The sequence below is a fragment of the Anolis sagrei genome, chromosome 3, assembly GCF_037176765.1.
Source record: "Anolis sagrei isolate rAnoSag1 chromosome 3, rAnoSag1.mat, whole genome shotgun sequence".
Taxonomy (NCBI): domain Eukaryota; kingdom Metazoa; phylum Chordata; class Lepidosauria; order Squamata; family Dactyloidae; genus Anolis; species Anolis sagrei.
This window is the reverse complement of record NC_090023.1, coordinates 87,994,899-88,018,661: the sequence shown is the minus strand read 5'-3', so window position 1 is coordinate 88,018,661 and position 23,763 is coordinate 87,994,899. Positions and strand designations below refer to the sequence as shown.

General features: G+C 40.7%; 1 protein-coding gene across 6 annotated transcripts in view; it reads left to right on the top strand.

Moving 5' to 3' along the window:
- Positions 1 to 23,763, top strand: part of CNKSR2 (connector enhancer of kinase suppressor of Ras 2) — a 211,685-nt gene that overhangs the window by 98,694 nt on the left and 89,228 nt on the right. For all 6 annotated transcript variants that reach the window (XM_067466778.1, XM_067466777.1, XM_060770096.2 and 3 more), the window contains 8 exons: positions 435 to 649; positions 3,973 to 4,021; positions 4,219 to 4,391; positions 14,902 to 14,975; positions 16,343 to 16,414; positions 19,266 to 19,333; positions 20,667 to 20,767; positions 22,989 to 23,529. In XM_067466778.1, coding sequence (XP_067322879.1) covers positions 435 to 649; positions 3,973 to 4,021; positions 4,219 to 4,391; positions 14,902 to 14,975; positions 16,343 to 16,414; positions 19,266 to 19,333; positions 20,667 to 20,767; positions 22,989 to 23,529 — 1,293 coding nt within the window. The remainder of the gene's footprint in view (positions 1 to 434; positions 650 to 3,972; positions 4,022 to 4,218; positions 4,392 to 14,901; positions 14,976 to 16,342; positions 16,415 to 19,265; positions 19,334 to 20,666; positions 20,768 to 22,988; positions 23,530 to 23,763) is intronic.

Genomic DNA, 23,763 nt, shown 5'->3' with positions numbered 1-23,763 from the left:
GAACCAACATTTAAAAAGCCAGAATCATCTCTTTTTAATCTTTAGTCTATTATGGATTGCTACAGATGAAAAGAGTGAAACCTTCATATTTATATTTTATCTTGTTCATACAATAAAATCTAAGTTTTATAAGCATTCCTTCTTCTGAAGCTTATTGGAATCAGGTCCAGATAAAAGAGTAATACAGAGTAGTTTGTGATAAAATCACGTAACAAATTAATAGACCCTTATTGACTGGATTAGACCATTAAAATATAGGATTTCAGGTTGTTCTTAGTATTCTTTTTTTTTACTTCATTTCAGACAGTGTTTGTTGTGAAAGGCAGCCTTGAAGACTGTCCAGTGAGTGCTGTGCCACTGGTTTCAGCACGATTTACATGGAAAACACTTGATCGTGCTAGTTTGCAAAATAATATATCTCATTATTTTTCTAGAAAATTCATTACTTCGATATATGAGCAATGAAAAAATTGCTCAGGAAGATTACATGTATCAAAGAAACAGCAAGAAGGACACAGGCAAAAAATCCAAAAAGAAAGGAGATAAGGGCAACAGTCCTAGCCATTATTCTCTGTTGCCTAGTTTACAAATGGAGTCTTTAAGACAAGATAGCATGAGCACACCTGGGCATGAAACATCCTTGTACCATGTAAGTAAAATGACAAGATACTTTATTCTGTGTTGATGATGTTGTTGCACAATTAATATACGTCTGTCTGAAGATTTTCCATTTTTTCAATTTAATCTTCCTTTATGGTTTCCTACAAAAAATTGTATTCCCAGGGCTATCACTGGAAAACTTTATTTTAGTAAAATTTTAGTTCAGTGCAATAGGCATTTCCTTTTTGCAATATGGAGGAGAAAGTAGAGGGTAGTGAAGAAGGAAGCCAAAGATGAGGAAGAGGAACAACTGGGGATTTTCTATTTTATACAGATGCTTTTGGAAATTCAGTTACATAAAACAGAATTTAATATGCAGACCTTAATGATTTGAGTGGAAAGAATTAAAGAAGCAGAGTTCTTTCAAGTAACCATTCATATCAAAGTTGATTAAATAAATCCAGCTTGCACCTCTCAACCAATGATAGCTATTTTGATACTGGGTTGTTGTAGGTTTTTCGGGCTGTATGGCCATCTTCTAGAAATATTCTCTCCTGACATTTCACCTGCATCTATAGAGGTTGAGAGGTTATTTAGATACCATTCATTTTATTGATTACTAGATTATCAGAAAATACAGGTTTACATGTAAACATCATAAAATACGATCTTGCCTGAGAAATACTATGCTCCAAGAAACTTGTTTGACTTTAATGTTTGACAGTTGTGACCAGAACATTCCTTTTTTCCTTTGTATTTGTTTTTTGGAGTTTCATAATAATCAGCAAATAGAGTACTAGGCATAAGGAGCCCCCAGTGGCGCAGTGGGTTAAAGCACTGAGCTGCTGAGCTTGGTGATCGAAAGGTCGCAGGTTCGATTCCGGGGAGTGGCGTGAGCTTCCGCTGTCAGCCCTAGCTTCTGCCAACCTAGCAGTTCGAAAACATGCAAATGTGAGTAGATCAATAGGTACCGCTCCGGCGGGAAGGTAACGGCGCTCCATGCAGTCATGCCGGCCACATGACCTTGGAGGTGTCTACGGACAATGCTGGCTCTTCGGCTTAGAAATGGAGATGAGCACCACACCCCAGAGTCAGACATGACTGGACTTAATGTCAGGGGACTACCTTTACCTTTACTAGGCATAAATTGCCATTTAATTGTGTTCATTTGTATTTTCTCTTCCATACCAACTGTTAGGATAAACAGTCCTTGACTCTCACACAGTTACCATTTATTCAAGGCCTAACAGGCAGAGGAGTAGAAAAAGGATGAAGAAAGTAATTATCTGCATATTACACAGACTTAAGAAAAATGATGTTGACTTTGAAGTCTGTTTCTCTTGTTTAGGCACAGGGGGAATTGTTATATGCTGTTTCATAATTGGTCTAGAAATGCATCATTAACTTGTTGATGAAGTATTAGTGCTCCTCAGTACATGAAGTGAAACCATCCATTGGAAGAGTAGACACCAAGAGCTCTTCCTTAAGATTACGCAACATCATTATTGTTACCACATTGTATCATATAGTGCCAGGCATCCCCCATTCTGTATCTTTGCATTTCGTTTTTCCTGCCAAAGTGGAGTATCTTGCATTTGTCACTGTTGAACTTCATTTTGTTAGTTTTGGCCCATCTCTCTAATCTGTCTAATAGTCCACATGGACTCCTGCTTTCTCCATATTTGTCATCTCCAGTATCTCATTTCACACAGTGAATTTTTGTGTGAGAAATGACATCTCAGCAAAGAAAAAAAGTAATCTGCCCACCACTGCTTATAGCAATAGTGCAGTGATGCATATGCCATATTTTTTTAAAAAAATAAGATAGGTTTCCATTTCCCTGGTCAAGGTGTGGAATGAAGTGCCAGGGTGGGTCATGAAGTAGGCTTCAAAAGCCTTCAAAAATAATTTTCCCAGTCTATATCACAAGGTACTCCTCAATAGTAGATATAAAAGTGGATTTAGTATTGAAAGTATACTGAAATGCACCAGGGTAGGAGAGAGTTTGCATTCATCTATGGAATCAAAAAATGCAATAATGTACGGGCATTTCTGGGGAACATCCTGGAGGAAGAGCAAGTTAGGTTATATAATAAAAATAAAATTAGAAAGTACAGCATTCAGAATAGCAATAAAAACAAACATGTCCCAGCCTATTTGGCTATTCTGAATGGGCTTATTGTCTGTAGTCTCTACAGATAACATTATGTGGTAGTGCCATTGATCTGTTCAGAGAAATCAAGTGAGAATAATGTTCCAAACTTACGAGATTAGGGAAAACCAAGTTGCAAAGCTAGTATGTCATGAAGGCTGCATCAACTATGCCAAAAGAGATAGTGTTTAGGTATCAGTTTGCATCTGGCCTACTTTCCTTAAAGCAAAGCTTTTCCCACAGAATGGCAGGAAGAGAAAGGTTCTGAATTCTTCAGTTGTCTTTATAATGACATAAATGCCTCAAGACTCTTTGTTCATATATCCCTTTCTTGAAGTATGTGTGGCTTCATCTGCAAAAGGAAGATGGGATTATACAAAAAGTGATCCCCAAACACAACCTCTCATAAGTTTTCATATCTAAACAAAGTTTGAGTCACATTTTCCCATTCCTTTTCTAATATGGACATACACAATATTGTGCAATATGGACACACACAATATGATGCAAAGCCTTCCTTTCACTACAAAAAAAACTCACATGTTCTTGAGATGCTCAAAACATGTGATAAGGTGAAAGTGCAAAATTATACTATTCATTCAAGATTATAGCTCATCGTGCTGAAGCACCCATTGCAGAATCAAACAAAGTACAATTGTCCAGCACAAAAAGGGCCAATATTAAAAATCGTCAAGTGCCTAGTTTTCTATGACAGTGTCCTTGTCCCTCTATCTACAGGTTTTTCCTATACAGAGCAGGCATAATATCCAGATGATCAATACCATCATATTTCAAAAATTGAATATTGTTATGTTGGCTCAGAGGGATGCATCTTTAAATGGTTCTTTTATTCACTTTCAGTACTTCCAAGTTTTATTAGGTATACAGATCAAAGAGCTTCATGTATGGTCTGTGTGGTCCACTTAAATTTAAATGGGATACATTATCTTGTGTTTCAAAACACAATAATACAGGGTTAGTCAAAATGCATAGGCCAATAAGCCATTCAATTGAATGGCTTATTGGCCTATGCATTTTGACTAACCCTGTATTACCAGTCCAAGTAACTGTGAACATCTGTAGCCAGTGAATACAATCCCCTTGATATTCATTAAAGCGTGTCTTGCTTAGGTATCTATTTTTTAACCTTTGTAGTAAATTACCTGCTTTGATGAGCTTTGCACATATTAACCAGAAGTTTTTTGTGGGTTTTTTTCTAGACATTTCAGCAGTCTTCTCTACAGCACAAATCCAAGAAGAAGAACAAAGGTAAAATATTACAATATTACAAATTTAATGCTGGCATATTAAAGAGATATAAGAATTATGAATGCATCTATTCAAAAGGTGGCAATTCTAATAACTTCCTAACTTTATAATCCTTGTTGAGTAATACTTTCAGAGAACTTCTATAAGCATGGTATATCCTAAACACAGTCTTCCTTTTTGAAAAATTATTGTTACAGGTCTTGCACCAAGTAAGAGCAAAAGACGAATTTCCTGTAAAGACCTTGGTCGTGGAGACTGTGAGGGCTGGCTTTGGAAAAAGAAAGATGCCAAGAGTTATTTTTCACAAAAATGGAAAAAATACTGGTTTGTTCTGAAAGAGACTTCATTGTACTGGTATATCAATGAGGAGGTAAGACGCTGGCATTCTTGTTGCCTTTTCTATAGAGAATTCAAGTCTATGATACATGCATAGGCAACAGAATAATATATAACTGTTACAGCTTGCTTAAATTGTTGTGTGGGGGGATTTTGATTGTTTTGCTTTCTGCATTGAAAGAAACAACTGCTTTTAAAAATAGAATCTCCTTTGTCTGCCAACCCCCGAAGTAAGACATGAGAATAAAAGACGCAACACCAATATTTTGGATTCAAATTGGGCAACTTTTATTAAATGTTACCTATTTAACTTTCTAACTTAACTCAAGGGTGCCAGGAACTGGTAAAACCTAACCCAGGTAGTATCACTACCCGATAACAATAATTTCCGGGCGAAGCACCTGGGTTTTCCGGTAATAAACCAGATCACCAAGAAGGGAAATGAAAGAGGAGTCTCTTTCCAAGCTGTTGCAACCAGACTCCTTCCATTTCGAGGCCATTTAACTACACTTCACCCTTTAACCGTGGTGAGTGTCCAACTTAATGGCCTGTCACCCCTTAAAGGGGTGCCCTAGGTGCACACCGACTAACAGGAATTTCCCTCGCTATTTATGCCTAACCTATTTAACGTAATTGCTCACCCCTCTATCTAGCCCCTAAACAGTATAGGGTAGGCAAACCCCCCCCCCCCCCCTAGAAAATAAGAAGGGGGAAAAAATTCCTACCCGGCTCCGCAGGCAACCGCAAATTATACTGTTAATGGGCGGGAGTGGTGGGCCGGCTTCCAGGCGCTGAATGCGCCCGACTGGGGCCAGCATGCATGCAGGCCACGCCCCCAGTCTTCTGGAGGGTTCCACAAGACCCCTCCCATGCCTCGTGGGAGGCTGACAAATGTTCTTTCTCTCTCCCCATTTCTTGGGGAGAGGAAATCTATTGTCTGCCAACCCCCGAAGTAAGACATGAGAATAAAAGACGCAACACCAATATTTTGGATTCAAATTGGGCAACTTTTATTAAATGTTACCTATTTAACTTTCTAACTTAACTCAAGGGTGCCAGGAACTGGTAAAACCTAACCCAGGTAGTATCACTACCCGATAACAATAATTTCCGGGCGAAGCACCTGGGTTTTCCGGTGATAAACCAGATCACCAAGAAGGGAAATGAAAGAGGAGTCTCTTTCCAAGCTGTTGCAACCAGACTCCTTCCATTTCGAGGCCATTTAACTACACTTCACCCTTTAACCGTGGTGAGTGTCCAACTTAATGGCCTGTCACCCCTTAAAGGGGTGCCCTAGGTGCACACCGACTAACAGGAATTTCCCTCGCTATTTATGCCACGGATTGGGGTCAAATGTCTATTTCGACCCCATCCCCCACCAATTCCTCTAACACCCTTTTAATACCCTCTCGCAACTCTAACAAAAACCGTTGGTTGCCCAATTCTGAAAGATGCACCCCATCACTCCGATATAAACTCTCGTCATCCCGTGTGATGCTTGGGTGTTCAATATAATGGCCCCTCTGATGGACCATGAAGACCCGCATGGCCCGGTTCACCCGCTTTCTGGCTTTCTCTAGCCTGCGCACGTCGCCCCCACCTAGCCACTTGCGACGTGGTATAATAGCTGACCAGACCACGTGAACCTGGGGCCATGTCCACCAGATCTTTCGGATGTCAGCTCTCGCTTGTAGAAAGAGGGCTTTGCCTGTTAACAGGCCCAAATCATTACCACCGAGGTGGATCAACAGAACATCAGGAGGGGGCCCACTCCTGGCATCAAACAGCAAAGGGCGTAAACCGTCCCAACGGAGGCCTCTTACGCCCTTCCATTCCATCGTTGCATTAGCCGCGAGGCCCAAATGCTGGCCATAGGCAGTCCTGAGGGCCTCTCTTCCTGCCCAGAAAATATAACTGTGGCCGCAGACCAGGACCCTCCATCTATGAGCCAGCCCAGCGCGACCTGCAACGATAACAATAACTTATGAGGAAGCTGATCGTATGTAGCCTCGAAACGCACACGACTTCCATCGACCCAGGGCTTTTATTTCTTCATCCCTGTAACCCATGGCCGCTGCCGACGAGGCTGCTCCAATTCTAAATGAGTGGGTCCCAAATTTAAGGTGACCCAACCCCAAGAGATTGAGTGCTTTTGCTGTGATGGCCCAAAATTGGAATTTTGTCAGCGGCTTGCCATCCTGATGACAAAACAAATAGCTTCCTCCAAAGCCCCTGATTGCTGTAAATTGAGTCATGGCCAAAACAGGGCACAGTTCGTCATCCCCGCATTTTTGCAGCTTAAGCACCTGGCCTCTCGACCCTTGGTCCGTTTTGGAAGTTCTAATTCTAATTTCCATAGTCTCCTGAAAAACCTTAACATCCGAAACCAAAAGCGCGCGGTGTGAGGTATCATTTTTGGATAATGCCACCAATTCACTCACCCGAAGAGCCGCAAAGAATGCAGTCAACGCCGCCGCATGAAATAATAGTTGTTCGTAACGTGTCGTGCACAGGCTGGGCCATAGCTGTTTTAGTCCCCTAAGGATTGCAGGTGTAAAGGGCTGGCGATCATCCCTAAGATGACCGCGCTGCCTAGCCCACCCCGTTAAAATTTTTTGAAGGCGAAAGTCATCGGTGGTGTCGCAACATCCCTGGGCCTTAAACCAGTATGCGAGCGCCGACAACTTTGACCGAATCGATTGGGCTGCCACGCCCCTCCTCCTGTGATAAACACAGAACTGGACAAGGTGGTCATAAGGTGCCGGCATGATTTCCGGTAAATTATAGTGACTCCTAAATTCTATGAACTCCTGCACTGCCCTGGCGTATGATTTCCGAGAACTAGGTGCTAACGCGAATCTCATACCTAACGTGGCTTCCTCACTCCAGCCTTCCAGAGATGGTCTGGCATGAGCTCCGGCCGTACGTCCGCGTCGGGTGCCAACCGTCTGAACCGTTCCATCTGCATACGAGACAGAGCGTCAGCCAAGGCGTTGTTAAGACCCGCGACGTGGAACGCGCGAAACAAAACATTAAACTTAAGACATTGCAACACAAATAGGCGGATAGCGCCCATAACCCTGCGTGACTTGGATGTGAGCGTGTTAATGACATGTACTGTGGCCATGTTGTCACACCAGAAGTGGACGGTGGAATTGGCAAACCTGCCAGCCCAAAGGGTGACCGCAACCAAGATGGGAAAGAATTCCAGAAAGGTTAAATCAGATGTAATGCCCCAAGCATGCCATTCTTCCGGCCACTTCTCGGCACACCAGTGCCCTTCAAAGTAAACCCCAAAACCAATAGCACCCGAGGCATCAGAAGCGACTTGTAAGGCATTCCGTACCAATAGCTCCTGACGCCAAAAAGATATACCATTAAACTGGCGCAGAAACTGCAGCCAGGTGTCCAAATCCGCTTTTATCTCTAATGTCACCCTAATGTGATGATGTGGCAGTACAACTCCAGAGATGGCATCGCACAGTCTGCGTAGGAAAGCCCGCCCGGGCGCAACCACCTTGCATGCAAAATTTAAATGGCCAATTATTTGTTGGAATTCTCTCAGCGTGGCTTTACGCCGCGACAAAAATTGTTGTATTTTGGCAATCAAACCCTCAACTTTATCGGATGGCAGTCTGGAAAACTGATTGACAGTGTCGAGTTCTATCCCTAGAAATGTAAGAACTGTAAGGGGACCCTCTGTTTTCTCCTCGGCTAGGGGCACTCCCAGGGAGTGCGCTAGTTGTTGGAAGGCGCGCAGGATGGTACCGCAATCACCCGAGCGGCCCTCACCTACAAAAAGAAAGTCGTCCAAATAATGTACGACACCTCTGAGACCCGAATGTGTTTTTACCGCCCATTCGAGAAAAGTACTGAAGGTTTCAAAAGTGGCACAGGACACCGCACACCCCATGGGCAGAGCTCGATCTAAATAGAACAAACCCTGAAACTGAAAGCCCAACAGCTCAAAATCGGCCGGGTGTACCGGGAGCAGCCTGAAAGCCGATTTGATATCGCACTTGGCCAACTCGGCTCCCGGCCCGTAACGTCGCACCATTCGAACTGCTGCATCAAATGATGTGTAGCTGACTGAGCATTGCTCATCGGGAATGGCGTCATTCACCGACATCCCTTTAGGGTAGGACAAATGGTGAATGAGGCGGAATTCTCCGACGGCTTTTTTGGGAACTATTCCCAACGGGGAAACCCTAAATTGAGCAGTGGGGGGTGAGACAAATGGACCCAAAACCCTGCCTTCATTAACTTCTTTATCAATCTTCTCCTTGACCACTGACTCGAAACCAAGCACAGACTTTAAATTGGGCGATAAACAAGGGGAACGCGGCCCAAGGGCCGGAATTCTAAATCCTTCGCTAAATCCGCGCAGCAAGTAAACTGCAGCGGCTCTGTCAGGATATCTATCTAACCACCAACTAAGGGGGCCCAACTTAATTGGACTGGGGCCCTTTTGGAACGTTAAGCTGGGCTGGGTTCTTACGGTTGAACTGGGTCTCTTTTGGCGTAGCTCTTGTGGGTTTTCCCTTGAAGCAGCTTTTTGCTGAGTGGTTGCCCTGACAAATAGTGCAGGCGTGTTGGAATTTACAACTCTTGCGAGCGCAGACTCCCTGGGCCGCATACTCCCAGCACATACTTTTTTGTTTCTGAGTCTGTTGCGCTGGGCCTCCTTGCCGAAAGGGCTGAATAACTTTAGTATTTTGGATGGTATGGCCGCTGTCGGCCTTCACACCAGAAACTGATCTGGTTGAATTCATTACCTCCATCCACAGTTGACTGTCGATGAGGTCCCATCTCTTATCAGGCTTTGTGGCGGCTTCAGCACGAAAACGGCTGTCGTAGACCAGCCACGCTTGGCCTGTGTAGTTGACGTAAGCCCCATATATTATGTTCTGATATTTGAAAAGGGACTTAGCCCTGTAAGGGTGAGCTTCTACTAACAAGGATGCATATATAGTGTAACATGCTATCCAGTTCTTCCAATTTTGTTCTACCCTTCTTTTCTTAAGCTTTTCTTTTCTTTCCTCGTCCAGATCATCCTTTTCTTTTTTATCTAACTCCCTAAAATATAGGGAAAAAATGTCAACATATTCGTTCCTAAGGATTCTATCTATCGTCTTCTGAGACAAATGAGAACCCAAAGACGCAGAGGCCGCCGTTGTTATCACCGGCAACACCCATTTATCCGTTCCCCAATATTGGTTGGAATCACCTGTCCTAGCCATTTCCAGTGAAATTGGCGCAACCAGAGATTCTTGGAGACCAACATTTGCTGCCGGAGCTCCAACTGTAGCAGAGGCCAACCCTGCCCGATTAAGTGATGTGTTTTGTGTCTGGCCCTGACCCCAAGGCCAGACCAGTGTGGTGCTATTACCTGATGACGTAGAAGGACCCACCAGGGCCGTCGCTTGTACCGAGGAGTGGCCCGATGTCGCTGGCCCGGTCACCACCGAAACTGTATCCAGCTGTGTCGCCACCGAAACCACTGATTCAGGTGCCTCCGGAGGCGGTTGCTGTACCGTCAACGCTGATTGAGGCTGAGGCGCCGTCTTGGCCGGGCCGGGTGAGGCGGTGGCCGGACTGACCGGCGCCAGTTGACCCACCAGGGCTTGCGGCGGCAGCAACTCCGGGGCTGGGGAACCCTGTTCCTCCTGGTTGGGCTCAGGCGGACCGACACGCCCTTCTTCCTGACCCGCAGCCCGTCTGCCAGCTTCTAAAACAGACATACGGGAAAGCAGATTTTTAAAAATTAACTTTCTGCTAGCACGCCGAGCTGGGCGCGGCCCTGCCTCCCGCATTGCAAGCCCCCTCTCCCTCTCGAATTGATCCATCCTCGCTATCAAAGCATCGAGATCTTCAGCCGAAACGCCCTCCTCCTCAGATGATGAATCTTGAGGAGGGAGGGGTCGCTTCGCCACCGTCTTCTTGGCGGGTCCTTTCCCTTTAGGACCGCCCACGTTCTTCTTAGGCGCCATCCTGCAAGAAAGATTGATGATAACTTTGTCACATATATATATAGGGCAGGCAAGGACTTTACTTGCATGGCATAATTTTTTTTTTTTTTTGGGAGGCCCACATAACACAGCCCTTTGGCATATATAGGCAACAAATATAGTATGTGTGCGTATCCCTTACTAGTGGAAGCAGCAAAGTCAAAGTACCAACCTAAAAATAAAACCAAATGGGCCAGTGAATATTGATCTATTCACATTTGCATTTAGCATTGCCAATGTGTCAGTATAAAAGAGAAAACCCAAATGGGCCAGTGAATATTGATCTATTCACATTTGCATCTAGTATCGTTTGTAGGTTGACACAAGTTAGGGCTGACATCATGAGCTCACCCAGTACCCCTACAAGTAGAACCTCCCATTGAGGCCTATTCCTCTAGCCACATTTGACTGTATTTCCTGTCCACGATATAATATGGTAGAGCTAACAGAGGGAGCTCGCCAGCCTATCCTGGGCCAAAACCCAAACAGGGAATTATTAATTTAAACAAATTTTTTTTATATATACATATAAAATATATACATATATATGTGTGCCTATTATAAAGTCAACATATATTTGGAGCTAACAGTGCGAGCTCCACACAGCAATGGCCCGAGTCTACAGCCGGGCCTGTTAGTCAGTTTTAGCCCATGTATCTAAACCCAGCAAGGTGGCATGAGTTGAGGCTCACAGTGGGAGCTCGTCATGTAAATAAATAAAGGCCGCCACATGCAGATTATATTGATCTACTTTCGTTTTCATTAATTCACGCTGTAAGGTTAAACAGGTAGCGCTAGCAGCCGAAGCTCACCCCCGGGATAAATGGCCCCCCCGCCCCCCGAGATGGCCTGATGTCCTCTTGACGATATGTATCGAGCGGCTGCAGCGCTAAGTACGCTGTGGGCGACATACAGGCACACTTGGCATCGCATTAATTGAAATGCCCCAAAATGGCGGCCGCGCAACCACCCAAAATGGCGGCCGCGTTCGCGCCAAACGGCCACGGCTGCGTGTCCACAATCCAGGCCCAGCCCCCCTGGCGTACCGCACGAAGCCCAGTAAAAACATGATCCTGAATCAGCCGCCAGCCAAGCGCCAGGCCCGAAAACAAAACAGGCAGCCCCGTGTACCACCCTAACGAAACTAATAGAAGGAACCCCCCAATCACCGCCGAGGCCTCCCGAGGCCAGGACCCTTGTCCTGCCATCCTGCCAAGATGGCGCGGGGGGGAAAAGGAGCGCAGGGTCGCTGCCCTGCATCTCCGCTATCGAGCGGCCTGATCCGCCCGACCCACGTGTATAGAAGTAGCGCTCAGCCTGGCGCAAACCAGGCCCGAAGCCAGAGAGGAGGGGGGGTGCGAAGGGGCCCCAAAAATGCTCCCAGCGACGGAGCCAGCCCCAGTACCACTCCCGGGAACCACGCCACTGCGCCCGCTGCCAAAAACGGGAAATGGCGAAACGCGGACAAAAGAATCACCAAAAAACCCCAACTGGTGAGACAGCTTGTTGGGTGGGGGTGGAAGGGTAGGCAAAGCACCCACCCCCGGGGCCCCGTAACCGACCTGAGGGTGCTTATTTCTTTATTTTGACCCCTAAAATCTTCTTCTCTGCCTTTTTTCTCCACTGATCTCCGTCTCTCTTCTGGCTTGCTCTTCTCCCTCCGATCTCTTCTCCTTCCGATCTCTTCTCCCTCCGATCTCCACTCCGTCGTCCCGCGTTCGGTGCACGTCTTCTCCTCCCGGCTTCCAGGCGCTGAATGCGCCCGACTGGGGCCAGCATGCATGCAGGCCACGCCCCCAGTCTTCTGGAGGGTTCCACAAGACCCCTCCCATGCCTCGTGGGAGGCTGACAAATGTTCTTTCTCTCTCCCCATTTCTTGGGGAGAGGAAATCTATTCTATTTGGCATGAAGCTGATAGAGTGCAAACAAATTAAACTCTGATGTTATATATAAATTCCATCTATGTATATATTAAATGTGTGAATCCAAGTTATTCTGCAGTTGAATGATGCATATCTTTCTCTTGTTTGAGAAAACAGTAGCTTGACTGTATTGCACAACATTAGCCAAAACCATTCGGCAGGGTCATAGTAACCAGATACTGTGATTGTAATTCAGAATTCACATACCATAATCCAATTCTATTTTTCATTTCCTTCTAATACATGTTTGTGTGAATGCCTTATAGGCCCAGCGCCTGTCTTGAATATTGAATTATTTTAGTCTCTGATGTTGGGTGAGCTGTTAGCCAAGGATTTAAGCAGTTTGTGGGCTCATCCGTTGTGAGAGACTGGGGCATTGTTGATTTGGCAGGAATTAAAACTGACAGAGGGCTAGGTGGAAAATAAAGAAAAAAAAGAGAGATCCCAAAAGTAAGAGGCCAATACATCAGAAGATGTATTAGAAGCATCCGGTAGTGAAGAATGAGGAATCCAATGGAAAGATAGAAAATGAAGCTCATGGGGAAACAGAGAGAGGTAAGAGGAAAAGGCAGTTATTAGTGTCAAATTTAAAGGAAATAAATATTTGGACATAGAGCCAGTTTATATCCATCTACATGTTTAATACATCTTCCCAGGTACACTTTTTCATATTTATTTCTATTTTCTTTCTTTGTGTTTATACTTTAAAAAACCAAAAATAATCAAATAGAGTTGTCTGCAGAAATTTCTTATTTTTTGAGTTGAGCTGAGATGGGGAGAGAAGAGCATTACGCAATTGTTCAAAACACAGGGTAGCTGAAGGATGTACTTTGGATTGTGAAGGTATAGGGTTGAAAAAGGGAGAAAAATACATCCAATGTAAAAGTATATATGGGCTCTACATACAGGAGGGAATGTGCACTTTGGCCCTAAAAAAGGTGAACAGGGAGAAGGGATAACAATGTTAGATCAAGAGTTTGTGTCTCATGATATAATTGACAGAACAACCCATGTCTTCATGAATGAAAGTAACAGTGGGAATATTGTTTTGAACTAGACACAGACACTTAATCTCTCAGGCAGGATCCAGATGGTGATGCTTGGGGATAGCTGCTCCTCAAAAAAGGAGCTCTTATATGACATCCCACAAGGTGCCATTCTATTTCCAATGTAAATATTTACATGAAACCGCTGGGAGAGATCATCAGGCATGGGGTGGAATGTTATCATTATGCTGATAATATCAAAATATATGTCTCCATGCCTTCAAAAACAGCCTCAGTTAAGGATAGCTTGTCTCCTCTGAAGGAATTGCTGGAGGAAGTAGTGGGATGGACGAGGAAAAACAAATTGAGACTGAATGTAGACAAAACAGAGGTGCTTGCCATCAAGGGTCCTAATCTGGGGGTGGATGTGTGTCAACCAGTTCTGGATGGAGTTACACTCTACCTGAAAGACTATTTCCACAGCTTGGGAGTGCTCCTGATTCTTGGAGTGCTTATTACCAGCTTTGGCTGATACTCCAGCTGCGACCTTCCTAGATTTGGAGGACCTAAAAATGGTAGTGCATGCACTACTAACCACAAGGTTGGACTTCTGCAATGTACTTTACATTGGGTTACATTTATTTGTACCAGATTCAGAAACTCCAGTTGGTTCAAAATACAGCAGTCAGATTGGCTACAGGAACTTCCAGGAGTGAACGTATTATACGTATTCTAAAGTCACTCCACTGGACGCCAATTAATTTCTGGGCTATGTACAAGGTGTTGGTTTTGACCTTTAAAGCCCTGCATGGTTTGGATCCAGGTTACCTACAGTACAATCTCCCATACAATCTGCCTCAAATGTCGAGGTCCTCTGGGGGATGTCTACTCCAACCTGCCAGAACCAGACTGGCAACCACCACCCAGAGAACCTTTTCATCATCTGCCCCATGATTGTGGAACAACCTGCCTGAAGAGTTCCAAAAGCCAAATGAGCTGTCAGAATTTAAAACCATCTGAAGACCTATCTCTTGCAACAGACCTACCCAGCTGGTTTCAATCATGAATTTTAAGCTTGTACCCTGTGTTTTAATCTCTTTTCTATATATTTTAATATGTATCTTTTATAGAAATACACTTTATATGTGTATTTATAGAATCTTTACAAAGTTTATGTGTTTTAACTATGCTGTAACCTGCCTCTGACCATGAAGAGAGGCAGGTAAGAAATAAAATTATTATTGTTACTAATTTTCCACAGGCTTTGGTGTTTGTTTTTTTAAAAATGAACTCAGTTTGGATTCTGCTTTTAATAATATGGACCATAATAATGTATCTCATGAGTGAGTATACTTGGACTGTGCAAAGGAGATGTGGCTAACAAGTTGCTTTTAAAAATAAACATTTTAAGTATTGTTTTTGCAATTATAGCAAGAAGTTTTCATCAGTTTTTGTTGAAGTTTTGATGGGGGAATGAACACAGAGTTGTTATCTGATTTTTTTTAAAAAAAAGTGTCAGCGACTTGAGAAACTGTTTTATCTGATGTAAAAAAGATATTAAGTAAACTTGCTTTATTTTGTTTGATTGTGCTTCTTGCTTTCATTGTTTAATATGTTTATATTTGTAGGATGAAAAAGCAGAAGGATTTATCAGCCTCCCAGAATTTAAAATTGATAGAGCTAATGAATGTCGCAAGAAATAGTAAGCATTGAAAATAATATTTAGAAATGTACTGCAGGAACTAAAAAGCTTAAAACAATTACATTTCTCTTCTAATCTAGCCTTTATCTCTCATGCAATATTTACCTTTGAGAATTTACATTATTATTAATATTATTTTTACGCTAAACATACTACCATAAAAGACAACTGAAGTCTGTTAAGTCTAATATATAAGGCAAATGAGTTTTTTTTTAAGTTCAGGGTCTGGACTGCAGTTTTTGACACTTGGGTAACTTGTGTTTAGATGATGGTATCATGATAATACAATTTACTTATCAATTAATAACATCAATTGTGCAGTAAAGCTCAATTTTTGTAAACCATTTTTGAATTTAATTCAGAAAAAATATGGCACACAAAGGTTTTAAAATTGGCATCAAGCCATATTTATGTTTTGAGCTCAACTTTTAAGTGAGCTCAGCGCTACCTTAGATTTTTCACAGTACAGGCAGTCCCCAAGTTATGAACAAGATAGGTTTTGTATGTTGGATTTTGAAAAATTTGGCTTGTTGTGGAAACAAGGATGGGTGCTAAAGCTTCAGAGGAGACACATCTTCCCCATGATAATTCTTTCAGGAATGAATTTCCCTTCCTAGAGGTAGATGTCTCACTCCCATTCTTAACTGTGAATTGTTTGTAAGTCAGATGTTTTTAATTCAGGGACTGCCTGTAGTTACTTTTCATCTGTTTGAGGGAGAGAGCAGCTATGAAGTTTCTTATTAGCATGACTAATTTCATGATTACAAGTTTCATTGCTGCCAGTCCATGTAAGTCCATGTGCTTTCCCCCTCTGCAACTATGGAGTTTTAAAAGTTTAAGCATTACTAGAGGCATAGTGATATGAAAAATTCATGGATATTTCGATTAAGTCAAATTTGATTAAGCAGTAGTATCTCTAAAAAGCATGATATAACTATACAACAAATACAACTACTTTCTAAATAAATTGCTTCATTCTTGGAAAAATGATTCCAACTGTTTGAATTGTTTATATTCATGACGAAAAATAGCTGCTATTTACGTAGACTTCAGTATTAAACCCACATATTTTGGTAAGTAACAGTAAAGCTTACTGATTACCAATAAGCCTCCAAAGTAATAGTATATGGGATTGCTTAAATCAACCCATTTGGTTTATTTAGGTTCATCTCTAAGTAGATGTATGAAGGATGTATTGATTATACATCATATGATTCTAATACAGGTACATCTAATAGTCATATAATATTGTTTTAAAATTCAGCTGAAAGCCGATTCTAATAGTAAATATATTGTTTTAAGGCTGAAAGAAATCATGTATATTTAGAGTTTGACTTGTAGTTCTTTGTGGTATTTTTTTCACACAGTGCATTCAAAGCCTGCCATCCTAAGATCAAAAGCTTTTATTTTGCTGCTGAACATCTAGATGACTTGAACAGGTATGGAAACTCAAAAATAATGGGTCACATGGTTTTCAAGACTAAATCGAGGAATTGTCTTGACATTCAATAAAATATCAATTTTTGGAAGACATAATTACTAAACATTAACACAGAAGATGGCCATTGCTGTTCTGATTTTTTTCTGTTAGATGTGGTGGGCTGGTGACTCCAGCGTTTAAAATGTCTTTAGGAAAAGTGCTTGCAATTTTGGTGATATATAAAAATACTTTGAATGACTTGAGGTCCGTGACTTGAGGTCCGTCAGAACATGTTTGTGTGATACCTGTTGGCAGTAACTCTGGGACTCCAGCTGCATTCCTCAGAACAGAAGCTCTCATTGTATCTGTAAAAGCTAAGGCCAAGATGCCAGCCCTTCCATATTATAAGATGGCTTTATATGTATCCGAGGACCATCTCCCTAAGCTTTGTTTAGATGAACAGTGGAGGAAAAAAGGTTGGGCTAAGCTAGTTCAAGCTAGTTCTAAAAACCCCTCAACAGGCATGTTATAATCATTCCTAGTGTTGAAAACAAGCTAAGGAACTGAATTTATAAGGTGGATAATAATCAGGATTTAGTTTTAATTAAATCTTCATTTTTTTTTCTGTTGACATCATTTGCTGAATTGAAATAATGTAAGAGTTCAATACTGAGAAATGGTTACCTTTGCCCCTCTGAAAACTGCATTTACAGAACTATGCTTCCAAGCTTTGACCATGGATATTTTGAATAGCAGATTTAAAAAATATTCCAAGAAATGTAAGGCTCTGTATTTATATGGCATGAGAGGAATAAAGGATATTTCATGGTGTTTATTGCCAGCTTTATCAAAACTCCAGGAATAGATTATTGGGTCAGATTCTGGCTTCCTTACAGAGTGAGGGGTTTTAATGGGAAATTTTGCTGACTACTCCCAATCACAGATCTATTTGTTACACATAAAAACAGCCTTATTTGCCAAGGCTGCTAAATGTATTTGTGCTAGTTATTTACAAGATAGTGCAGTAGGCTGTGCAGGGACTCTTTAATTTGTTTTTTAAATAGATGTACACATATGTATTTTTTTTTTGCTGGATTTGTAATGGCATTTAGTTAAATACATGATACTGTGTAACATCTCTTATTGTTTAAAATGTTAAAATGTTGTCATGATTTAAAATGTCTTTATTTTGTTATACCCTGACACCATTTTATATAGGAATATTTAGAAATATTTCAATAGATATATGTATAAACATATCAACATAATATAAAAACAAAATTATATTTTACTTCAGTAAGTTGAGAGTGAACGAGTCATTTTTTTCAAGAGTGGAATAACAAAGCAGACTTTTTTTCTTTTGCATGCTCCAAACATTTCACATTTTATTTCTGTGTTTAAAGTATTTAGCTTTTCAAGTAATTTAAAAATAAGTAAGAGCAGCTTTGCTCAGTATTCTAATGGCTACTAAAATGAATGGCACTTCTCAGCTATTGTAAATAAATGCTTGATTTATTCTTTTATTCTATTTCCTTTCACTCCTGTCATGTGCAACCACTATAAACAGCATTTTTGGTTTTCTTGTACTCAGATGAAAGGTGTAAGATTAATGCTGATATAAGGGAAAATAACTCCTAATAGACATAGTTTAACTTTTGAGAAAGCATGCGTGGGATCGTGCTGTCAGTAGCAACAATCTTGTAGATGTTGCTTTCCCCTTCATTTGACAAAGTAGTCTATGGATCACATATTTCAGTTCAGTAGAGGAGACAGTTTTTGTCCTCAAGACTGTCTGTTGCTTTATTAGATGCATGGTTACCATCTATTGTGAAGAGTAAGAATTCTGTTTACAGTAACTAAGGGCCACCTTTCATCTGCTGCCAACATTTTATAACATATATTATGTATAAAGCTTCTAGGTGTACAATGACAATGGAAAATGTTCAAACAATACCCTTTAGAAGCAGATGGTTAGCAAAGTAATTTGTCTTATCAAGCTATGAAAATGTTGATATTACAACTTCCAAGCACTTAAATTTCAGTATGGTGTAAACTAGTGACCTCAGGAAAGTCGCTCTTTTCTATCCTTATAGGAAGGCAAAGCCAACAAATCTTGCTAAGAAAACCCCATGATAGGTTCAGTTTCGGACCAGCATAAGCTCATGGGAACAAAAACAACAACTGAACTGCATTATAATTAGCTTGACAGGCATTAGTTCAATTCTGACATGTCTCCATTACCTCCAGAAGGAGAGGTTGTTGTATTGGCAGAACTCTAGAGGAATGAAAACTCAATTTAGTGTTTTGGATAATTAATTTCATGACAATTCTATAGAGTAGGGGTTTTGAAACCCTCCTACCGTACTACTACTTCATTTCTCATAGTGACAGCACTACTGTAAAAACAAAATATAAGAAAAAATAATAGAATAGTGTTCTTTAATTTATGTTGCATGTAGATATTAAAACTTTTAATCATAAAGGATTTTTTTTCTCTGTCTGCCTCCCTAATGCAAACAAGGTTTATACTGTCTTGTAATACATGATACATAAGGTTCAATATTAAAAGTCACATAATTGAAAGCACCCTGTGCTTCAGAAGTTCACATCTTTCTTCTGCTGGTATGAAAAATAGGGATTTAAATATGTTGGTTCAACCTTTGTAAGATAGAATTCATTATTGAGAAATTGGAACAATGGGAGTATATCGTGATTCTGGCACATCTGTGAGCAACAGATTCGGTGAAGTTTTGGCTATCTCAGAGTGCTCCATTTAAGAAAGTCCAGGATCTGTGCATATTTGAATTAAAAACCATACATGAAATTTTTAACTTGCTAAAGTAGCTCAAGTGATGTATCTATTATTTCAGGTGGTTAAACAGAATTAATATGCTTGCTGCTGGACATGCAGAAAGAGAGAGGATCAAACAAGAACAAGGTACAGGCAATTTTTCCAGTTGTTTCACTTTAAATTAACAGTAGCATTTCTGTACATTCTGTGCACTCCTTTATGACATTTAGATAGATACAAACATTTTTGCTCTTGTGCAATACTTTATTGCATTTTAATTTTTAAAATATCCAGTGAGTACTTGACTTCACAAGGAGACAGACATTAACATGATTATGTTCATGGCTCAAAACATTTGTAAGAAGCACTAGTTTTGAAAGCAACCAACTCATGAATTTCCTGCATTTTACACTATAAAAACTACATTATTTTGTTCAGTACATTGTAGAAGTTCATAGGGCCCATAACACCTCCCCTTCAACACGTGGCTGTTTACTATTTAAATTCAAATAGTACTTGGCAATGAGGAGGAAAATTGCAGCTTTTCTTTCTGAGTTCGGTATATTCTTCCCTGTTTTGATCAGGAAACATTGATATCTAAGGATGTACCAGGTGTAAGCAGTCTTAAGCTCCAATGTAATTTGTAAAATCATGTTGATTTCAGTGGAATTTAAATATACCTTATTTTCCTTGATTCTTTAAAGCTGAAATCTGGTATATATTTTCATGGAAGCATTTTACCCTGAACTTAACAGAAATTATTTTTTCTGTTAAGAGAAGGATAGAACTGTGATATAACTCAATAATACTGTTGTAAAACTGGAGTGTCTATTTTGAAGTGCTTTGTGGATAGAACACTCTGGCATTTACTAAGTTGTTCTGACTGCTTCTGGTAGTGTGGGAAAGAGTGGAAATGGCACTCCCTTTCTTCTCTGTTTTAACATTTTAAAAATTACTTCCTTCCTATTGCAAAATGGGAGCAAAATATTTAGTCAGGCTCTTAGGCATATTAGTATGGTGCAAGGCAGGGAGGGACCATTATGTTTATCCAGAACATGTATACTCTGTTCTCTCCCAATCATCTTCCCATTAAATAGCCATAATAGGATGCTAAAGTAGCTCCATATGTATTTAGCATACATATCTATGTTCAGTATTTATGACCCCCTAATATAAGTTCCTGAATGAAAGAGGCCGTGTAGTATAGTGGTTTGAGGGTTGGTCCATGACTTAAAGAGGCCAGTGTGAATCCCCACTGGCGAGTCAAGCTCTCCCAGTCCCAAAGAAAGCCAATGGCAATATCTGAAGAGCAGGGAAAAACCTAACATAGGATCACAGTAAGTTGGAGTCAGCATGAAGTCACATAACAATACTTTTTAAAAAAAAAAGAGTTGAAAATGTCTGTATGTTTGGTCTATGAACATGTTATCCAAAATAATATAATTCATTTTTTACACACACACACCTTTCTGTTCCCTAGATTACTGGAGTGAAAGTGATAAGGAAGAAGTAGAAACTCCATCGACACCTAAACAAGACAGCCCTCCTCCGCCATATGATACATACCCACGACCGCCTTCAGTAAGTTGTTGTGTTATGGTAGTAGCTGCACTGATATTGTTAATGTCACAGGAAAAAATTAGTCATCTGCAAGTTGGTTAGAAATAAATTTTGAAATGGATGCTTCACTAAAACCTCTGTAAATTGCAGTAGACTTTGTGTGGGAGAAACATTTTGTTTCCTTTGTGGGTGTCTGTAATTAATTGAGGTTGCATTCATATACATTCTGTAATTTAGTCCTATATCAAAATCCATGTGTTAGTAAACAGACTAAACTGTTCATAAACAACAAATATGACAGGTATATAGCTTCAGATGGGTTTGACATAAAAAGAGTTGTCTTTTTATGGAAAAGTGACTTTTTCATAAAAAAGTAGAATAAATTTATATTATAGAATGTTGTCTGTTAGGTGTTCCTTATTCATTTTAGCTTGATTTTGTTTCCATTTGTAATAGGTGGACTGGCTACTGCCTGATCACTTATGCTTCCTTTCATTTTGGGGTGTGTGCTAAACAATAGAATATTCTGGTAAAACACACCCAACACATGTGGTAAATTAATCAGAATGCAATAGTGTGCTGATGGAATAAATTTAGGACCATATCACATAGGGATATACTCAATTTATATCAGTATGCATCCTGTATTTTTTAAAAACCGGTTGCATACTTAATTCAGACAAGATGCATGCTGACCCCATCACATCTGATTCTTACATTTGGAAAATTTGGCAATATGGATGACGAACTGGATCACGTTTTTAGTTAAGAGTTGAACTGGATTGGTATTGATGTATGAATTGTGTTTTATGTTTTTTATGCTTTTAACTGTATATTGTTGATTGTTATATTATGTTGTAAACCGCGTTGAGTCGCCGGCTAGGCTGAGAAACGGCGGTATACAAATATAGCAAATAAATAAATAAATAAATAAAATACTGCACTTTGACTCATCACACCACAGAAGGCTGGCTCTTCCTAATCCATTCAAATGCCTCCCTATGTCACTTTAACAAAGAAAATGTATGATATTGAAACTGGAAGTCTCAAACTACAGTTCTAGCAAGATTTTAGCTGATAGAATGCATACTGGTATTATTATCACACATAAAACAGTGCCTCAGAACTGTAGTAAGTTTTTAAAAACACAATTAGAATCCCATGTTCAATTACTCCATTTCTGCAACGTGTTTCAGATGTATTACTATCTGGAATGGTATTACTATCGGAATGGTACAAACATCATGTAGTAGGACCCCTTTGGAGTGACATTCAAAGAGTCTCAGAACTGGAGTATATCCCAAAATAATATGGTCCTAAGTTAGCAGAACTGTGGGGATCTATATAGTCAGAATGGTGTAAATCTACATGAGTTAGCAGAATTGGGGAAATCAATATAGCCAGAGCTGCTGCCCCCTAAACAGGGCTTTTTGCTTCCCCTTCTTTGCTCCCCATACACATAGCTCTCTGTACCTTCTCAAAATTGCTTTGAAAAGTTTCCAAGTTCTCCAGAACAGGTGTTGAGGGTTTACAGGGGCTATGGAGTAGGTGAAACTGTCTCTTTCTAATTCCATCGATGGAATTGCTTCTGTGAGCAGAAATAAACTGTTGGGTCCTGGTAAAAAAATTACTTAACCATACAGATATATAGTCTATATATGACTTCACTTCATTGGAGCCCGGTGGACATGCTTCTGTGCCAAAATCTGCACGTTTTGGAGATTTGCTGTCTTTTAAAAATGGCAAAGAAAGGTGCATATTTTAAGGAACATTGATCACATAAAATGTGCAAATAAGAAATTGCTAAGAAAAATGTTTAGAGAGAAATGTATATTTCAGTAAGTCCTCCATGTTTGCAGGTTTAATTTGTGCAGATTTGATTATTCATGGAATTTCTATTCTCCAGGGTGACTCAGTGGTCAACCTCTGCAAGAAGGTATCCATAGAGTTGCTCTGGGGGACCTAAAGATTCTTAGTGAGGTGTTTTATCAGTTTAAAAATAATGTCCTTTTAATTTGCAATTTTTCCACTGTTACTGGGTTACTACACCCGTAGCCCCAATAAAAGTGGAGGGGCAACTGTTCATGGGTAAGAATGTATCTAAACATTGAAAGGTGTGGAATATGTGAGTGAAGTAAATTTGTATATGGATAGTGACTGATTAAATGAGTGAGAGCACTCTAGGAGTCATGTGCCTATCATTGTCATTCAATTAATGCCAGAATGTGCATTGTTGTTGCAGATGAGCTGTGCAAGTCCTTTTGTAGAGCCAAAACATAGCCGACTCTCATCCACTGAAACTTCCCAGTCCCAGTCTTCACATGAGGAATTCCGTCACGAACCAGTCGGGAGCACTACAGAATCTCCCATCCGCAAAACGGCCAGCCAGCGACGCTCATGGCAGGATTTAATAGAAACACCACTGACAAGCTCAGGACTGCACTACCTTCAGACTCTACCACTTGAAGACTCAGTTTTCTCTGATCCAACTATTATATCTCCCGAACACAGGCGGCAATCAACTCTTCCTACTCAAAAGTGCCACCTACAGGATCACTATGGGCCTTTTCCCTTGGTGGAGGGTGAGAAATTGCAAGTCCTAAATGGGAATGGGGGAAAGCCTCGCAGCTATACTCTGCCACGGGATAGTGGGTTCAACCACTGCTGCCACACGCTTTCTGTCAGTGCCTCAAGCCATCAAGAAGAAATGCCACAGAAAGAGGAAGAAGAAGGTGAAGGGGAAGGAGGAGAAGAAGTTGCATTAGAAAACCAACAAGACGAAAGTAAGCATTCCTTATGTTTTAGTTGTGTAAAAAATGGATTTGAATTGCATGCGGTGAAGGCAAATTATTTCCTTAAACATATCTCTTTTGATTTTGCATTTTGTACATAGTGGAAATAATCTTACACAAAAATCTGCCTTTTATGCATGTTTTATGTGTATCAAATGTTAGAACACTTTCATTTTCAGAACAGAACTACTGATCAGTGTTTATTATAATTCATTATTACATACT